The 18918-nt window shown below is 44.7% G+C and overlaps 1 protein-coding gene across 7 annotated transcripts in view; it reads right to left on the reverse strand.

The window, feature by feature from the left end:
* Positions 1-1227: 1227 nt before the first annotated feature.
* NSMCE2 (NSE2 (MMS21) homolog, SMC5-SMC6 complex SUMO ligase) overlaps positions 1228-18918 on the reverse strand; it is a 237704-nt gene continuing 220013 nt past the window's right edge. For all 7 annotated transcript variants that reach the window (XM_061438633.1, XM_061438628.1, XM_061438630.1 and 4 more), the window contains 3 exons: positions 10002-10102; positions 9511-9617; positions 1228-1568 (listed from right to left, as the gene is read on the reverse strand). In XM_061438633.1, the coding sequence (XP_061294617.1) occupies positions 1454-1568; positions 9511-9617; positions 10002-10102 (323 nt within the window). In that variant the 3' untranslated portion in view covers positions 1228-1453. The remainder of the gene's footprint in view (positions 1569-9510; positions 9618-10001; positions 10103-18918) is intronic.

The following is an 18918-nucleotide window of genomic DNA, read 5'->3' on the forward strand; positions in this document are numbered from 1 at the left end:
GCGGGTTCGATCCCTGATCCAGGAAAACCCCACAGACTGTGGAGCAACTAAGCCCATGTGCCACAACGGCGTGCAAGCCTGTGCTCTCCAAGAGAAGCCACAAAGAGAGAGCAGCCCCCGCTCGCTGCAACTAGAGAAAAGCCAGCAACGAAGGAAGACCCAGCACAGCCATTAAATTAAAAGGGAAAACCCCCCACCCCAAGAATCCAGACTCTGGACCCAGATGACTGAACTATCCCAGCTCAGTCACTTACTATGATTTTCCACAGGCCACTTCACTTCTGTGCCTCATTTTACTTATTTGTAAAGTGGGAATAATAACTGTATCTCTCTCATCAGGCTGAGAAAATTATGAGTTAATATTTTCATATATGTGAAGTGCTTGAAATAGTACCTGGTACACAGTATGTGCTCAATAAATGCTAGCCGTTGTTAGCTCTTCTGGGTTTTCTAGTGTAGTAGCAGCATGCTTCGTAGGGTTTCATTGATTATTCTAGTTGATAAAAGGCTGCTGCTGTTGTTCAGTTGCCAAGACGCGTCTGACTCTTTGGGACCCCACGATCTGCAGCATGCCAGGTTTCCCTGTCCCGCCACTGTGAATAGACTAGTCCTTTTCACATAAATAGAATATAATCAATGACACTCAATTTAAAGACCCTGCTGCTCATAAGTCTACAGATTTTCAGGGCTGAAGGGACGACAGAGAACATCTTATTTAATATCTTTATTTTGTGGTTGAAGACCCCCAGGCCCAGGGGGCCGAAGGCACTTATGAAAGCCAGGCACGGAGCAAGGCAGAGAGCAGCCAGGATGTGGTTCCTTCCGACAGCGCTTTAGGCTCTCAGAAGGCTGAAGCAAAGTTTCCATTATGGCATCACTTATCATCGCACTGATAAGCCAGCTACTGGAGCAGTCCGTGCTCATCAGAATGACAAATAAGAGCATTTACATATTTGGAACTGTCAATACACAAAGTAAAGATAGGTAAGGAAACTGGTTTTGCTTTATACCTTCATGCTATTCTTTACTATCCTGATAGAAATTCCTTGCAACTGGGTTGTTTTTATGTGTTTCCATTTCAAACATCCCTTGCAAAAAACATTTTTTTCTGTTTGTTAAAACTGTAATAAAAAATAGTCTGAAGGATTAGAAATAAGCCTGGCACCACCCAGCCAATACCACTGGAACCATTTACACCTCAGGTGGCACACACATACGACACACACAGATAATCAAAGTTTTATTTAAAATTACAGAACACTTAAAAATAAACAATATAATAGACTTGAATGTTTATTGGAACATAGAAAAATGCTTTCAAATACACTAAAACCTTCAAATTTACCCCAAAGTATGCTATGCAGCCAGTCGAAGTGCTTTGACAAGCATCACTCTCCATGGATGGCTGGGGTAGGAGGTAGGCTGCGGAGTCCCCTGCAGGGAGGGGGGTGTCCTAGTTGGACTGGCGACGTCTCTTCTTGTGGCTCTCAATCGCTCTTCTCAGCGCCTCATCCTGGATGAGGTCTGACATTCTCATGTCTACGTGGCTACAGCCGATTTTCGGGCAACTGTGAGAGATGAGAAAATCAAGTCAGGCCGCGTCACCTTAATGCATTCAGAATCAACTTCTCTCCGTGCAAGAATGTAAGCGCACACTTAAAAAAAAAAAAATGAAAAATTCTTTCAATTCTATAGGGTTTTACAATTGTCAAAAGTTTCACACAGATGATTTCTCATAATCCCATAATAACCCCTCCCCCTCACCTTTTTCCCTCCAACCATGCCAGCCCCCACAACTGGTAACCACTGGTCTGTCCTCTCTCTGACTTTGCTTCTTTTTTGTTTTATTCACTAGTTTGTTCTATTTTTAGACTCTACAGATAAATGATATCACACAGTGTTTGTCTTTCTCTGACTAATTCCACTTAGCAGAATTACCCTCCAAGTCCATCCACGTTACCGCAAATGGCAAAATTTCATTCTTTTTTTATGGCTGAGTAGTATTTAAGTGTGGCAACCCACTCCAGTACTCTTGCCTGGAAAATCCCATGGATGGAGGAGCCTGGTAGGCTGCAGTCCATGGGGTCGCGGGGAGTCAGACACGACTGAGCGACTTCACTTTCACTTTTCACTTTCATGCACTGGAGGAGGAAATGGCAACCCACTCCAGTGTTCTTGCCTGGAGAATCCCAGGGACGGGGGAGCCTGGTGGGCTGCCGTCTATGGGGTTGCACAGAGTCGGACACTGCTGAAGCGACTTAGCAGCAGCAGCAGCAGTATTTAAGTGTGGACATTTTACCAAAAAGGGGGTACATTTAAAAAATCAGGACTGATGTGCACTCATTCACTAGTTCAGAGTGCCTACCTAAGCCAGGGTCTGTCCAGCACTGGGGCGGGGGCAATGCCCACTTCATGGCACTCACTCTCCAGTGGAGGAGAGAAACCATTGCTAACCCACTGCATAGCGTCTTTAAGTGCCACAATGACTAAAAAAGCAGGGTCAAGGGAGAGAGTGTGAGCTGAGGGGCTTATCTAGCAGGGGTCAGGCATGGCTCGCTGGGGAGGGCTTATCTATTAATAGAACAAAGGCTGCATGTGGCCGGGGCTGGGGCAGCGGCATGTGTAGAAGTTGAGGAGGCAGCTGCTTGGTATAAGAGCAAGGTCAATGTGGCTGGAATGCCCAGGGCAAGAGGGAGGGCATTTGGAGATTTGACTGAAAGTGCGTGGGACTTTGGATTTTATTTTAAATATGAAAACCCTGGAGGGGTTAAGATAGGGGAGTGATGAAATTTAGCTTACATTTAGAAAACATGATTCTGGCTGCTTAATGCGGACACAGGCAGAGAGGAAGCAGGGAAGTGAGGGGGTCATGCAGCAGCTGGGAGAGAAAGGGAAGCTTGGATGAGGGTGTAGCTTCTGGATACAGCCGGAAGTAGAACCCAGGGGGCTTGCTGACGGACCCAATGTAGAGGGTAAAGCAAAGAGCTGAGCTTTGTTCAGAGTTTGGCTGGAGCTGAAGGGCCTTGGTGGTACCCTTTATCTCCATGGAAACAACTGGAAAACTAGGTTGGGATGGAATCAGGCAGGAGTCCTGGCTGCTACATATTCTCTCTGAAATGCCCACCAGTCCTCTCAGTGGAGAGGCTGAGTGGGCTGATGGAGACTCGGGGGAAGAGCTGCGGCTGAAGAAATCAGTGGGTGAGTCATGGTTCTGTTTAGATGTGGTCTCCTCTGAAGGCAGTGGGCTGGATGAAGTCACCTGATTTCTTCTCAACATGAACCAGACTTGGGTAGAGTAGAGCACCCAGTTTTGAAGTCAAAACCGACCTAGGTCTCCACCGCTTACTTGCTTGTTATGAGACCACCAGCAGCTCACTTTGACTTTTGGAGCCTCTGCATCCTCAGATTTACAGGGCTCCAGGCAACACAGTGCTCAGTAGCAGTCATTCCCTTCCCTGCCTATAGCTTGCGTACCTCCAACACAGACACGTGTGCATTCGTGCGCTCATCTGACCCTCTTATGCGAGTGGCCCTATGAAGGGTTCGAAGCATCCAGCTGTAAAATACAAATACAGGTTCCTGCCCTACACAGAGCTCTGGCCCAGTGATCTGAGACAACCCTCCAAAAAGCACAGATCAAAAATAACAAAAACAAGACAAAAGCTATAAACCAGAAGGGGAAGAAAGCCGATCATGTGAGGTCTAATCTGTCCAGTAGTAGAGGGCTCAACTGTGTAACACAGAAGAGAAACTTTTTCTTGGTCTTGATTTCTGGACCAAGGCATCTTTCTATGAGAAGAGCATGAATCAATGTAATGAATAATATGCCTGCTAACAATATTTATATTTACTGAAATGGGTCCTGTATGGTCAGGTACTTGTAAAATGTGAGGCTAGAAAGGTGACCATGTGAAAGAGGATGGGGGTGACTGGACCAGGTATGATGACTTGGCTTTGTGTCAGGGGGTGGCTTGGAGGTGCTTGAGAAGAGCTTTACACTGGTTTAAAACACCCTGAGGTCTCAGAGTGAGTTTTTTCTTTCAGTATGAAAGTCAATAAGCTGAGATTATGAAAAGACGCTTTCCTGACTTTGGAAAAGGCGTTTCTCACCACTTGATCTTCTGCGACATGGAGATGCAGCTTGAACTCAGTGCCTGAGATGACCCTTAAGCTGATGCTTATAACCCATCTGATCATCTGCTCTGACTGCCCTGCCTGGCTGGAGTCTCCCCCCACCCCACCCCCGCCCCCCTCCCCAGGACAAAGTCTTTAACACCAATAGCCAGACAGTGAATAAGCTGCTTTAGGGAAGTGGAGAGTGAGGTGGGGAGGACTTCCTGATGACATCAGTGGTTTTAGTCAGTAAATGAGAGCATTCTGAGAATGTGTGATGGGATTAACCACACCACTCAGCTGCAGAGCTGGCTGCACATCATCCCAGGGCTACCCTTGTCAGACAAAGAGGTCTGAGCTCATTTAGGGGATTAACTCGGGGGACAGAGGCATTAACCCAAAAATCCTCTTGAGGGGAGCCAGACGGCCTAGAGACACAAATACAGGCTCAGGAGTAAATGAGAGCTGGGCTCCAGCCTCCTGGCTGTGACACTCTGGGCAAGTGACACCAGTAATGGGCCTCAGGTTCTTCCTCTAAGAAGGTGGAGCATATAGGGCTGTCATGAGGAATGAGTGGGACGCCGCGTGACAAGGGTCCAGGAATCCACTCAGGTGCTTGGTAAGCCGGTTCCTGCTCTAGGACACTACTTCTGTTCTCAAGAAGCTTGCGGAGCAGAGCCAGACCCACCTACAGTGCTGGTGGGAGGCCGACATGCCACAACGCAGAGGTGCCGTGGGAGCATGGGGACAGGGCACTCTGCAGCAAGAATGGGGGTCCTGGGAAGGCTTCTTGGAGGAGAGGTTGATACAGGAGAACCTTGTTTCTCACCCCATCTCAAATAAACACACACCAGTTTCTAAACTGAAGAGGAAAAGACAAGGTTCATAATCACATGATACTGAATCAAGGCGCTCCTCTGGAGAGAGAACACTCTAAGCACAGTGCATCCGTCCCCACGACATCCTGGTGAGCTAGATAGGTGTGGCCACACCAGTCTAAGCCCTCGCGTCATCACTGTGCAGGAGTCAAGCCCACAGGCCTGGGAGGAGACGCTGGGTCCTGAACTTGGGTCACTGACAGGGCAGAACATTCCAGCGCAGCAGCGGGCAAGCGTGTGTCTACTGAACAAAGGGCCTGGGTCTCAGGGGTCCCAGAGGCTGTGGGGAACCTTGACCTCAGCATTAGCACACACGTACAGGATTCTGGGTCTTACGAGTTCCTGGATTTGGGCCCAAGCATTCCAGGGTCCACCCAGCTCTAGAAAGCAGGTCTGGAAATCTGAGCAGGATGGATTCTCATCATACCTAAACCCAGAGGGTAACTCGAGCCTACATCCTCTGCGTCTGAAACGATGTGTCACTAAGCAGTGAGGTAAGTAATACAAACATGAACAGTCTCGACCTCAGTAACCCGGCTGCTATTTGTTTAGCGCTCTGTAAGCCAAAAAAAGAGCTTTCTTCTAAGTGGTTTGCTTCTCCACTGCCAAGAAATATGCTGGTGCAGACCTAGACTGGAATTCCCCACTGTTCCTTTGATCCTCAAATACTGTGAGATGTTGCTCTTTTCATTTTACAGATGAAGAAACTGAGACTCTGAGAGGTCAATGGTTGGTTCATGGTTAAAATAGGGCCTCTAAGCACATTGCTGGAGTTCTGCTACTCAACGACACCTTTCTGTTCAACCTAACTGTCCTCTCCACACTCTTAAATGTGACTGTTTGCTAATACAGTCTCTGTTCTTAAATCAGAAAGCAAAGAAATGACTATGGATAACTGGAAGTATCTCATATATGTGAAAATCATGTGAAGATAATAAACAGACTGATTATTCAGAGATCTGCTTTAGGAAATTATTTTAACTAACAGTATTTAGTTAGGGCTAAAGTCTCAGCCGTTTTATTCTGACTTAAGCCCATGCAGAGAGATGTATTAAGAGGCCTCATGGACAGGAAAAGGGAGTCAGTGCTAGTAACACAGTGTACCTGGGACTCCTGTCTAACAAATCAGAGTTGGAACCAACAAGGAGGAAGAACTGAGAAACTGGGATTTCTCAAACCGGATGTGTCACGGACATTTTCAAACAAAGGGAACCCAGACGTGCTCATCGCCCAAACATGCGTCCTGGGAGATGACACTAATTCATACTTCATCAGGAACCTCTGGGGTAGGCTTTGAAGAGGCCCTGGATTCCAACCTGCTGCCAAATGCAGTGTAGCTCATCCTCAAGGCCCTGTCAACCACCCCCCTCCCCACTGGCTCCTGTGAAGCTCAACTCTCTAGTCTCTCTTCCCCTCTCTCCCAGCTACGTCTCAGACTGCTTTGTTGGAATCTTCTTCCTCTGACTGCCCTTTTAGAATGGCAGAATGCTTTTTTTTGTGGGCCTCCATCAGGTGCTCTGGGAATATAGTAAGCAGAGCAGAGCTGCATCCTGGCTTCGCGTTGCTCAGAGCCAGGCCAAGGTCCCATCCTTGGGGGCTCTCGGTTGCCTGTCACATCTGGTCCAGAGCTGCACCTGGCAGATGTGTGGGTCTGACTCTTCTGTATCAATAACCTGTCAATCAACATCCCACTCAGAGTTTCTCCAGAGGTCAAACACCCACATTTTCTGCACCTCCTGGATACTTCCAAACGGCTGCGTTGCTAGGGACCTCAAACTTAGCATGACCCTCTTATCGTCCTTCCTAAATGCATTCCTCTTACAGGCTCTCCGTTGGCTAATGACATCACCATCCTTCTAGACACCCCATTTAGGCATGTCAGTCATTCTTCCACTTGTTCCCTCCAGCTTTTGTTTTCTGTCCATCGTACCTCCACAATCATCTTCTCCTCAATGCCCTTCCACCTATGACTCTGGTCTCAATCCCAGCTCTCATGACCTATAACTTAACTACTGCCACAGCATCCTAACTGACATCTTCACCCCAGGCCTTTGTTCATTCATCCCTTAAATTGCTACTGGAGTAACTTCCTAAAACCCGGGTTGACTCGCATATTCCCTCAAAACCCTACAGAACAATGATGGCAAGAAAGACGAGGAGGACGGGATAATGTTTACTTACCACATGACAAGTGCTCTCAGTGCTTTCTGTATATCTTATCCAAATTTCAAACACACACTGAGGCAATTTACAGCTATGACCATCAATTTATACATGAGAAAACTAATGAAATCATAACATTTAACGTCCTCTGAGATGAGTACAGAATGGAGAGAATTTACATACACCACTCCCCTCTTACTAGAGCCCAGAGCATCCTTCCCATCACCCTCTAACAAACAATAATTGCACCTGTATCTACTTTTCCCCAAGTGGAACAGACTCTGAATGTGGTGAGCCTCTTGGCTGGAAAGACTCTTCTTCACCCTTTCTGAAATCCTTTTCATTTTTCAAGGCCCAGCAAAAATACTACCTTTGCTGTAAACCTCTCAGACGTCCTCCTCTTGGACTTCACTGTATTACTAAGCTATGAGGATCTGCAGTGTTCACGGAATCTGTGTCCAACTTATAGAAAAGCACGGCAGGAAAATACCCACACTTTCCAAACGCCGGGTGTTGCTCAAGTGCTTCCGAATGTCATTTACAATTCAGAAAAGGCAAAGGACATTAGAAAGTCAAAGTATGTAATCAAGAAGATGTGTTTCAGTGCAAGCCTGTTCTGGAGTCGCTCCCATCCCTCCTGGGACTTGGGAAAAATGTGCTTTGTTATCAGTACCTGTCCTTTCCAAATCTGACTTGAGGAGAATATCACAGACTTTAAGGAAGAAGAGCTGTGAAACAGAACTATCTGGGAAGGCCTATTCTTAGCAGTTATGTTAACAAATTAAACTTTTGCTTTTCAGAGAATAAACATAGGGAAAAAAAAAAAAAAGAAGACACAGAAGGCTTAGACATCCAAAAACAAGGAAAATTACACTCACAGGGAAAATGGAAGGTTCCCTGGGGAAATGGGACGTTTCAATTGTAAGGTGGAAAGTCAAAACAGACAAAAATGTACTCAGACAATCTCGATTTTGCAACCATTAGGCAGGTTTTCTAGAATAAATAGGGCAAATAACTTGACTGAATAACCATTAAGATATCTACAGTCACAAATGCCCTATCTCTAAGTCCACACCCAGATGAGGAGTGGTGGGGAATTCCAATTTAGGTCTGGACCAGCAAATTTCTAGATGATGGAGAAGCAAAGCCACACATCAAAGGGACTGTTATCAAAGGTCCATTGAGAACTGGTCACACCTGCAATTCCATTCCTTCAACAAATCTGTGATAAGAGCACAAGAAATGCCAACCAAGTCAAAGCCAGGCTAGCCAACTCAGGCTTCTATGTCATTGCAGGAACAGAGCTGTGTGTGTGTTTGTGCGTGAAAGGGGTTAAAAAAAATACATATATATATGTATATATACATATATATATATACATGTAAAAGATTCTCTAAACATTCCAATTAAAAAGAAAATTTCTCATTGAAGTCATCCATGAATTTACTTAAACTATTCGTGAAGTTATTGATGTAATTAAAGATATGAAAGCTTTTCCCAGACAATCAAATCTTGATCATCAAGACCAACAGAAACCAAGACTTCTCTGGTGGTCCAATGGTTAAGACATCACACTGCCACAGCAGGTGGCACGGGGTCTGGGAACTAAGATCCCACATGCCATGAGGCACAGCACCCCCCCCCCAAAAAAAAGACCAGTGGATATGAATTCTTAGAATGACAACTTGATACTTTTTTAAACAAACTATCTGTATTGCAGAATGCAAAAAAAAATTTTTTTTTAAACCATTCCTTCTCATTTGAGTTAGGACATAATAGAAAGGGGAAAAGAAATCTCTCAGCATCACAATTCTCCTTTATTTCTTTCAGGCTACAGCACACACAGGGCTTTCCAAGTGGTGCTAGTAGTAAAGAACCTGCCTGCCAATGCAGGAGATATAAGAGATGCGGGTTCAATCCTGGGGTTGGGAAGATCCCCTGGAGGAGGGCATGGCAACCCACTCCAGTATTCTTGCCTGGAGAACCCCAAGGACAGAGGAGCCTGGCACGCTGAGGCCCATAGGGTCACAGAGTCGGACATGACTGAAGTGACTTAGAACACACAGCACACACAAAATTATAAAAATTCCTGTTACCTAATGATGAGAATTACATCCAGCTCCCTTTTCTTGTATTTTGAAGGTGTGTTTGAAGCTCCTTCAGCTTCTTCCCAAACAGATTACTAATTTTTCCCCTCATGTGTTGTGTTTCCTGAAAACCGGCTTCCATGTTTACACTATCCCCCTGGGCGAATGGACTTCAGGGGAGGTTTAAGCAGCTTTCCCTCCAGCATGAACACACTGCTTGGGACTGACCACCCCTGGGAAGGGCCACTTCCCTTCCTGCAGCAACTCACCAGGCCTTTTTCTTCCGCTTGTTCTTGGACTCAATCATGCGAACAATGGCTTCCTCTTCATAGGTGTGGCCACACACTTTATTTTTCACTGGTTTCTTCATTTCCAACTGTAATCAAGAAGACATTAGACTTTCAGGAATGATGATGACCAGCTTCCAGTAACTTCTTCAAGTCACCAATTATTTGGCACTGCTGTCGCCTAGACCTGGGGCTTCCGAGGTTTAACCTCCCCATCTCGTGGCTCTACGTAACTCAGGGCAGAGGGCCATAGCAGAAAATGCAGGGAGACCAGAGGCCTCAAAGGCACCTGGCCAGTGGGGCAGGAATATACTCGTAGATGCCTAAGGATATCGTGGACTGCAAACTCTTTCCCAGGTCTCCTCCTGGACCCTCATCACTTTCCTTTCCTCCCTCGTCAACTCCAGACAGGAAATAAAGTCAGAAAGCAAATGGGAACTTTTTGCCTCCATGAAGCAAAGTGCTTACAGTACCTGTGTAATGGGGCAGATGAAGTTGGTCTGACTTTGAGTCACAATCATATCTTCATCAACTCCTTCTGTGATGTCAACCTCTCTGTCTGATTGAAGACCATCTAGAGGGGAGAAGGGAAGCTGGTGAGTCTTGTTGCTCTAATGTGCCAAAGACAGGAAGGGTGGGAGGAAGGAGATTGACAGATTTTCAGGGTCTCTTTGATGTGCACCCTGTGTTAGGCGCTAGGATGCATATTAACTCTTTTGCAGCGGGAGGTGGGGCTCTGCCCATGTTTGGTAAGGAAATAAACTTGGAGCAATGAAATAACTTTTTCAGAGTCACCGAGAATGATTCTGTCGGGGAGGACTGTTCAGTCATCAGGAATGTGGCTTTGGAGTCAGAAGGACTTGATTATCTCTGTCACTTCCAGCTGTGAGACCTCGGGCTAGAAGGTCTTTGTTTTTTAACTTCTCTACTTTATAACTTTATTGCAAAGATTAAGAGGTGAAGAATTCCGTGTGTTCTGCACAGCTCAAAGACACATTCAATAAATGGTAATTACTGTTGGATAGTACAAGGATTCTCAAATTTTGAGCTTAGAACCCTTCTGTACTTTTAGAAATTACTGAGGACGCCAACACACTTTTAAAATGTAGGTTATGTTTATCAAGATTTGCCATGTTAGACATTATTAAGACTGAGGAATTTTAAAATACATATTTATTAATTCATTTAAAAATAACAACCACATGACAAGCTAACATAAATGATATCTAAAAAAATTAAAAATAATTGTATTTTCCAGGGTAACAAAAAAGTTAGAGATATTTTTGAAAATATCTTTAATGTGTGACTTAATAGAAGACAGCTGGGCTTTGATACCTGGGCATACATCTAGTCTGTTGTGACATTGCATCACGCAGCCTTGGGAAAAATTCACTTATGAAAAGAAAGAGGGTGAAAAGGGCACATGACATCTTAGTATTATTATGAAGATAGTGTTGACCTCATGGGTACCCTGAAAGGCTCCCCGAGTACCCACAGGGCTCCTGGCCCACACTTTGGGAACTGCTGAGCGAGCGCGTGGTAGGGTTGACTTTGAGTGTCCCGTATGTGATTCTGAAATGTATGTACTTTTCATGGCCCTTGCCCTTCAGCAAGGGAAACTAGGTAATACGTGACATTTGACTGGGGGTGCTGACAGAATCTCACATGAAAGCCTTTCTTTTTGGAGAAGGGAACTTGTCATTTTGCACAGAAATCAAAGATCAGTAGTGTTTTAAACACAAGTATGACAGTGTAGTCGTTCTTCCTCCTTTTCTCCTTTTTCCCTTCCTTTCCTCCTTTCATTCTGGGAAAATAATACAGATGTTAAAAATTGCCTTGCTTTTAACGTGTGAGGGAAATCCTTTTCTTAAGCTGAGATGGTTCTGCACAACTTTTAGTTCCTAGAACTGCGGGCCCTGGCCTTCCCCTTCTGCCAGATACAGTATCTGCTGGAAAAGCACCCCTGGGGACAGGAGAGGGCTGCAGAGCCCCTGCTCAAAGTCACCCAGTGAACTCACGGCTGAAACCCAGGCATTCTGCCCCCAATTATTCTGGTTTTTCTGGTGGGGGTTTCTCTTTGCTTTAGTGACTGCTGCTATTTATATGCCAGCTTGTTGTATTTTCTTAGACAGATGTCCCCCAAACAGCTCTTACTCCTTGAAGAAGGCAAGAGGGACGCCCTCGGAGCTTAGGACTTCCTGGACGGAACATTTTCTTTTAACCATTGGTGGTTAAGGTACAGTGCCTGGCGCCTCTCAGCTTTTCAAGAGGCTATAAAAATGTCTGAGACCTTGAAAACCACATATTGGATTCAAAACAGGATTACTACAAAAAAAAACTGAAATTAATCAGTTTTAAAGGTCTACAAAATGTAATGTTGGGTTAGCTTCATTAACAGTTGATTTGGTCATCAAAAATATTTCATTTGAGAGCAATATGTAGGCTGGATTTCGGTATTAATTTAATAACTCCCAAGTATGCGGAGATAATTGCTGAGAAATTAATAGCCAATTATAGGCTAAATCACTTATTTGGAGCCAAACTTTTTCCAAACCAAAGCTGTATGGATAGAAATATGTTCAAAAATGTTGCCAGCAATAAAATTATATTGAATGTGAGGTTGCCAAAGTTTAGTATGCTTGCTGTGATATGAGCTGGGGCTTCTGAAATAATTTTCCTTAGATCTATGAAGGGTTTCTGTGCTTCCCAGGACATATCATTAGTATTAAGAGCACAAGAGTCAGACTCTTAAAAGAGGCCTATTATCGACCCAGTGATTCTTCAGGTTGTCTCAAGAAAGCTGGGCAGGTAAGGAGAAAAGTCAAGGGGCAGGATTGGGAGCTGTTCTGATTCTTTGATTTACTTTCCAAAGCCTCCTCTGGGGGCTGCTGGAGTCCCTTTTGGATTATGCATTTGACAGTCAAAATAGAAGCACCTCTTTGTCCATTTCTTACAGGGCTTATTCTGAACGGATAGCACATTTCTGACTATAGATGTTACACTGTAAACTCACCAGAAAATCTGTTGGGTGAATCACAGAGTTCAGACAATGTGAAAGACTGCAGGTTCTCTTTTTCTTTCTATTTTTAAATTTCAAAAGGTAGAGGAAGCAAGAAAGCACAACTCAGATGCAAAACCAACCACCAGGGAAGGCTGAGCAGGGAACTCAGAAGCTGTAGGTGGCTATCAACAGCAGTGATCATGAAAGAAGAGGTGACAAAGTGAGACTGCGGAAGAATGCCAGCAGTGAGTAATAGCCCATGGACTGAGAGTCTAAAAAGAGAAAGAGCCTCAAGAGCTAAACTTCTCTTGAGTTAGAACATTTCCTCACCCGAAATCTGTATTTATAGAAAGTGATATCAACGTTGGGATTCTACAATGTGCTGAACAAAAGGTCACATCTGGCAATAAGTATCACTTACACTAATCTCAGATGGTAAAGAATCTGCTGGCAGTGCAGGAGACCTGGGTTCGATCCCTGGGTCGGGAAGATCCCCTGGAGAAGGGAATGGCAACCCCTTCCAGTATTCTTGCCTGGAGAATTTCATGGACAGAGGAGCCTGGAGGGCTACAGTCCATGGGGTCACAAAGAGTTGAACGTGACCGAGCAACTAAGACACATACACACACACTGATCTACACACACACACACACACACTGCCTACACAAAAAGACACAACTTTTTTGATAAGCCCACTGAAAGGAAGATTGGAGAGAAAAAATAGAGATCGTCTACTAGAATCACAAAAGTTTTTAAATTGAGGTTTAATTTTGAACCTCAAATAAGGTTTTTAAATTAGAAAATAAGGATTGTCTCATTTACTTGAGAAAACGGAGATCCAAAGACATTACAGGTTTTGTCCAAAGTCATGGAGGGAGTTAGTAAATCAACACATGGCTCTATTTTCTTGGTGTGGTTAACTGGAATACTAAAACCAGTGTAGGTTCTGGAAGCCATCCCTCCCTCCCCCAGATAATTATTTTATTAATAATCATACCTCATTTATTGACTGCTACATACAGCTACTGTGCTCAGCACTTTATATACATTTCACTTAATCCTCACCAAACACCCATGAACAACAACTCTACTGCTATCCCCACTGTAGAGACAAGAAAACTGAAGGCCCACAATATTTTTAAGACAAAAGTAGAAAATGTCAGCATTATAATAAAGAAATAAGTGGATTAAATGAGTTTGTTACTCAAGAGAGCTCAAAAAATTTTTCTGATTAAAAAGAGAAAGACAAGATGATGAGTCACAGTCTATGTACATCAACAAGGCATGTTTTCAGAAGCATATGTGCCAGCTGTTAGCTTCTGATCAGATGGGCAGATCTCAGACCCACACCCGACATCCATGCCTGGGCCCAGGGCACCCAGATGAAGTGCTGAGGAGGGAAAGTTGGGTATGAACTAACATTTATAGAGCACCCACGAGGGATGTAACAGGGTTGATTTAGTTAACTTGAATGGGATTTTTTTGATGTCATAAAATAAAAACCAAAAGGAGAAGACACAAAAAATGCTGTAGTAGTAATGAAGTAAACAAGCAAGGATTTCCAAAGGTCTGTGAATATTCCCCAGTGATGCAAGGTGAGGGGCTTGGTGAGGGCACTGATTGGATCCCCAAGACAGGGGTTCACAGTTGGCCAGCTGTGACGTCAGTGAACAGCTGGATCGTCGTGTCTGTCGTCCCCCCTCCTGGTTCTCCAAGCCCAAACCTTTGGACTCATTCTTGATCACTGTATTCCTCTCCCTTCATTCCTAACATCCAAACCACAGGCAAGTTCTGGTGACTGGTTCTAAACTATATTCCCTAAATCAAAGCCTAGCCTTCTCTTGTGATTTCTACTACATCTTAGTCCAAACCACGATGGCTTCCTGCCCAGACCTCTTCAGAAGCCTCCTAACTAGAAGCCCTCCTTCAACAAGGACCACCATCTACACGCGCACACCGCCCCCGCCCCGCCACTCCGACCTGCTTCTCACAGGGGCCTGCATGGCCAGCATCTTGGACCAGTCCCCTTCTTGCCCACCTGCTCAGGTCACACTGGTCTTTTCTCTATTTCTGGAACATGCTATGCTCCTTCCCATCTTTGACTTCTATACTAACTGCCTGGAATGTTCTTCCTCCTGATCTTTGTTTGTCCTACTTCTTCCTGTCATTTTAAAATGCCAGTTTAAATACTGTCCCTCTGGAGAGGCCATCTCTGACATCGTGAGCTAATAAAGAAGGCACCCAGGCCTTCGCTACCCCGTGACCCTGCTGTGACGGCACAGCACATCTCTGTAAGTGCGACCTTCTTGTCCGTCTCCCCCTCTTCTTCTTTCCCCCTCCCCTGTTCTCTTCCAGGAAAGCAGGGACTTGACTGACTTGTTCACTGACCTGCTTTCTGGGAAGAGAACAGGGGAGGGGAAAAGAGAAGAAAGGGAGACAGACAAGAAAGACGCACTTACAGAGATGTGCTGTGCGGTCCTAACAGAGAGATGGGGCAGAGAAGGGCTGGCTGTCTTCTTTAGCTTACGATGTCAGAGGAGGCCTTCCCAGATTCTACAATGTCCTTGGGCTTCCCAGGTGACTCAGTGGCAAAGAATCCACGAGCCAGTGCAGGAGACTCAGGAGACATGGGTTCGATCCCTGGGTTGAGATCTCCTGGAGAAGGAAATGGCAACCCACTCCAGTATTCCTGCCTGGGGAATCCCATGGACAGAGGAGCCTGGTGGGCTGCAGTCTATGGGTCACAAAGAGCTTGACAGGACTAGGAGACTGAGCATGCACGCACAAAATGTCCTTGGCATGCAGTGGTAGGTGTTCAATAAACATCTCATTAGTGAAGTGCTTCATCCAGCAAGGTAGGAGTGGGAGTATTTTACACAAGGATATACTTTACATATTTAACAGATGTGGCCACACACACACACACACACACACGTTTCACACAATGATGATTTCATAGGTTTTAGGCAAATAACAGAGGACCTCACTCTAGCTCAGGGTACAGCCTTGGACCCTGAATTCCATGTCAAAGGCAGGAAGTAAATGTAAGTGTTACAATTATAGTAGGCTGTGTGGTAATTACAAAGGAGAATCCAGACATGGTTTTGTGGTCAGAAAATACACTTGGGCCTGGCCACACACAGCCCTAGTATTAGTCACTTGTCTGTCTTCAGGCAACCCAAATTTGGCTGACAGTTAGACAGTTTTATGCCAGCTGGGAATAAAAGTTGATTGCTATGTGCTTTTTCAATTAAGTCTGAACATTTTTGTAAAAGCACTTTTCTCCTGAAAGTTAGTAGCAAATATTCTACAAACATTTGCTGCCCCCTTGAAATGCTTATTGGACTGCCCAGATTATTTTACTTGCGCTATTCTGGGACGGCATATTTAGAGAGGTTGAGTTGGTACACGGAAGATCCCCTCCCTACCCTGCAAAAGAAGACTGAGTTCAAGTTGGAAACTCTATAGTTACAGTGTCTGCATATGTGTCTGCGCCAACTCCTGACTTGTTTCTCCCACCCAGCAACCCACAGCTTGGGCTACGAGCGGCTGCCTCTGTGAACTTGGACATACCTTAGACTCTGAATGGAAAGGGGTATGTCAGCAGGCTCAGTCCCTTTGGCTTGGAACTGAGGAGGGGTGTGTGTGTGTGTGTGTTGGACACTCTATACTAATGGGTGTCTAGCTTTGTTCTTGTGGCTTCCCTGGTGGCTCAGATGGTAAAGAACCTGCCTATAATGTAAGAGACCGGGGTTCAATCACTTGGTCAGGAAGATCCCCTGGAGAAGGAACTGGCTACCCACTCCAGTATTCTTGACTTGAGAATTCCATGGACGGAGAAGCCTGGCGAGCTACAGTCCATGGGGTCTCAAAGGGTCAGACATGACTGAGCAACTGATACTTTCACTTTTCAGCTCTGTTCTTAGTTTCTTCCTGGGACAAGTGGCCTGCCTTGAATGCTAGCGCTTCGGCTTGGCCAAGCTGCCCTTGAGGGAATCCTAGCTTTGGTAACTCTGACACAGGTTAAGAGATAAGACTCTTCTGTCTGTGAACGGCTTTTGCAGAATTAAAATGCAGATGATGTCCAGATAGGGCCTACATAATTAAAAATTTCCTAGGAGTTATAACCTTCATAGGAGAGCAAAATTCAACTGACACAATTTCAACAGGAAAATATTCAACAAAGGTAGATTGAGTTAATAATCAAAACAATGAATAGAACATAATAAGGATCCAATAAGTGTTATTTATCATATATGTATATATATATACACACACTTCTATTTTATTATAAACCAATGTTATATGATTGTAAATTGTTGTTGCTATTGTTATTTTTTGTCTTCCCTGGTGGCTCAGATGATAAAAGATCCACCTGCAATGTGGGAGACCTGGGCTCGATCCCTGGGTTGGGAAGATCCCCTGGAGAAGGGAAAGGCTACCCACTCCAGTATTCTTGTCTGGAGAATCCTCATGGACAGTGGAGCCTGGTGGGCTACAGTCCATGGGGTCGCAAACAGTCGGACACAACTGAGTAACTAAGCACACACGTGGTGTTATTTTTATCACTACTTTGTGCCAGGCACTATGCTTGATATTGGCAAAAAATAATCCTTGCCCTCAGGGAGCTCAGTCACACAGGACAGATATAAACAATGCAAAGCAGTCTTGTGTGGGCTACGCACATACGAGATATTGTGGAAGGAAGCTCCCAGGAGGGAACAGGGTCAGTCTCTCTGAGGAGCTCATAGTTGATCTGTGTCAAAGAGGAGGCTCTTTCAGCCACATTGTCTGATACAACTCTGCCGCCCCCTTAAATGTGAGCATTTCACTCACACCTGCCTCAGGTCAGCATTCTGATCAATATTCTTCCTTCTTTGGCTAGCTATAATCTTTACTCATCCCAGATTCTACATATTTCAAAGAAGCTATATATATCCAATGCTACTCAGTCCAATCCAATCCAGTCCATCCAAATCCAATACAACCCAACCCAATTCAACCCAACCCAATCCCTACAATCAATCTCTTTTCTTTGAAATCCGTTAACATCTACTGTATATACCATACTCTTTTAGCTTAAACTTCCTCATTATTCAGTTGTTTTATGTGGATGAAACTTCTTTTTTGGGTAGACTGAAAGCTCCTCGAGGATAAGCTGTGTGTGTTCAAGTCAAGCCAGCTCAAGTCAAGTTGCATGAATTTAAACACCTGCTCTGTGCCAAACACTACACAAAAGAGGGTTAAAATCAGGTGTGGCAAGAGGACAAATACTAACATTTTGTGCAATGAGTGAAATAACAAATCTGTTTTGTACAAAGTACAAAAGTAACCTAGAGGCTCTTGCAAGGTGGGGTGAGGAATCGAGGTGAACCTCCCTGAGAGAGTGATGACTAAGCCAGGCTCTCCAGGGAGGTGTGATAAGAAGAGGTAAGGACACTCAGGCAGTGAGGATTAGTGTTTAGGAATGTGGGTTTGGGGACAGCCCGCCTGGGTTTGCAATCTGGTCCTATTACTTTATTAGCTGGGTGCTCTTGGGTGAGTGACTCTACCTTTCTTTGTATCTTCTCAGCTGTGAGATGGAGCTTATAACCGTACCTACTTCATAGAGCTGTATGAGGATTAAATGAATTAATGTGTGAAAAGTTCTTAGAAGAGTGTCAGGCAAAGAGCAGGTGATCAATAAATGTTGTTATGATGATTAGTATTATTACTCAGAATTTGCATGGAGCTAGCATAGAGTGGGTACCAGGAACATATATACTCTGTTCATTAAAAATGATATGCTGAGGAATCACCCAAAGAGAAACCACAACATTGTTCAAACTGGAGTTCTGAATGGGATGAGCCTCCCATGCCCAGGGCAGAGGGAGACCTAAATTAGCCCTGTTGTATTAGCTGACCCAGCACTAGCAGCATCTTAGGTTTCCCAGCCATGTTCACCTCCACGGCTCTTTCAACAAACCCCTCTGAAGATCTTGAAAGTACACGGATGAAGAGTTTCAGCTTACATCCTCCAAAGGAGCTGACTTTCATAGATGTACCCTTTCATGTTATCATGCACTTGTTAAGTTATCTACTGTTGTTTTAGACACATTCTTTGTCCTCAGCTGATGTACTAATTTGCTCCCATTTCTTTCTTTATTATTTTTTGTCATGCCGTACAGCATGTGAGACCTTAGATCCCCAGCTAGGGATTGAACCTGTGCCCCTTACCATGGAAGTGCCAAGTCCTAACCACTGGACAGCCAGGGAATTCCCCCTCCATGTCTTTAAATACTGTCAAAATACGTCATATGTCAAAACATGAGGGTTTTAAAGTAACCAGAACCCAATGCATTTTACTGGTGGGACAAAAAAACCAATCCTTTGAGATATGGTCATACAAT

The sequence above is a fragment of the Bos javanicus genome, chromosome 14 (genome assembly GCF_032452875.1).
Source record: "Bos javanicus breed banteng chromosome 14, ARS-OSU_banteng_1.0, whole genome shotgun sequence".
Taxonomy (NCBI): domain Eukaryota; kingdom Metazoa; phylum Chordata; class Mammalia; order Artiodactyla; family Bovidae; genus Bos; species Bos javanicus.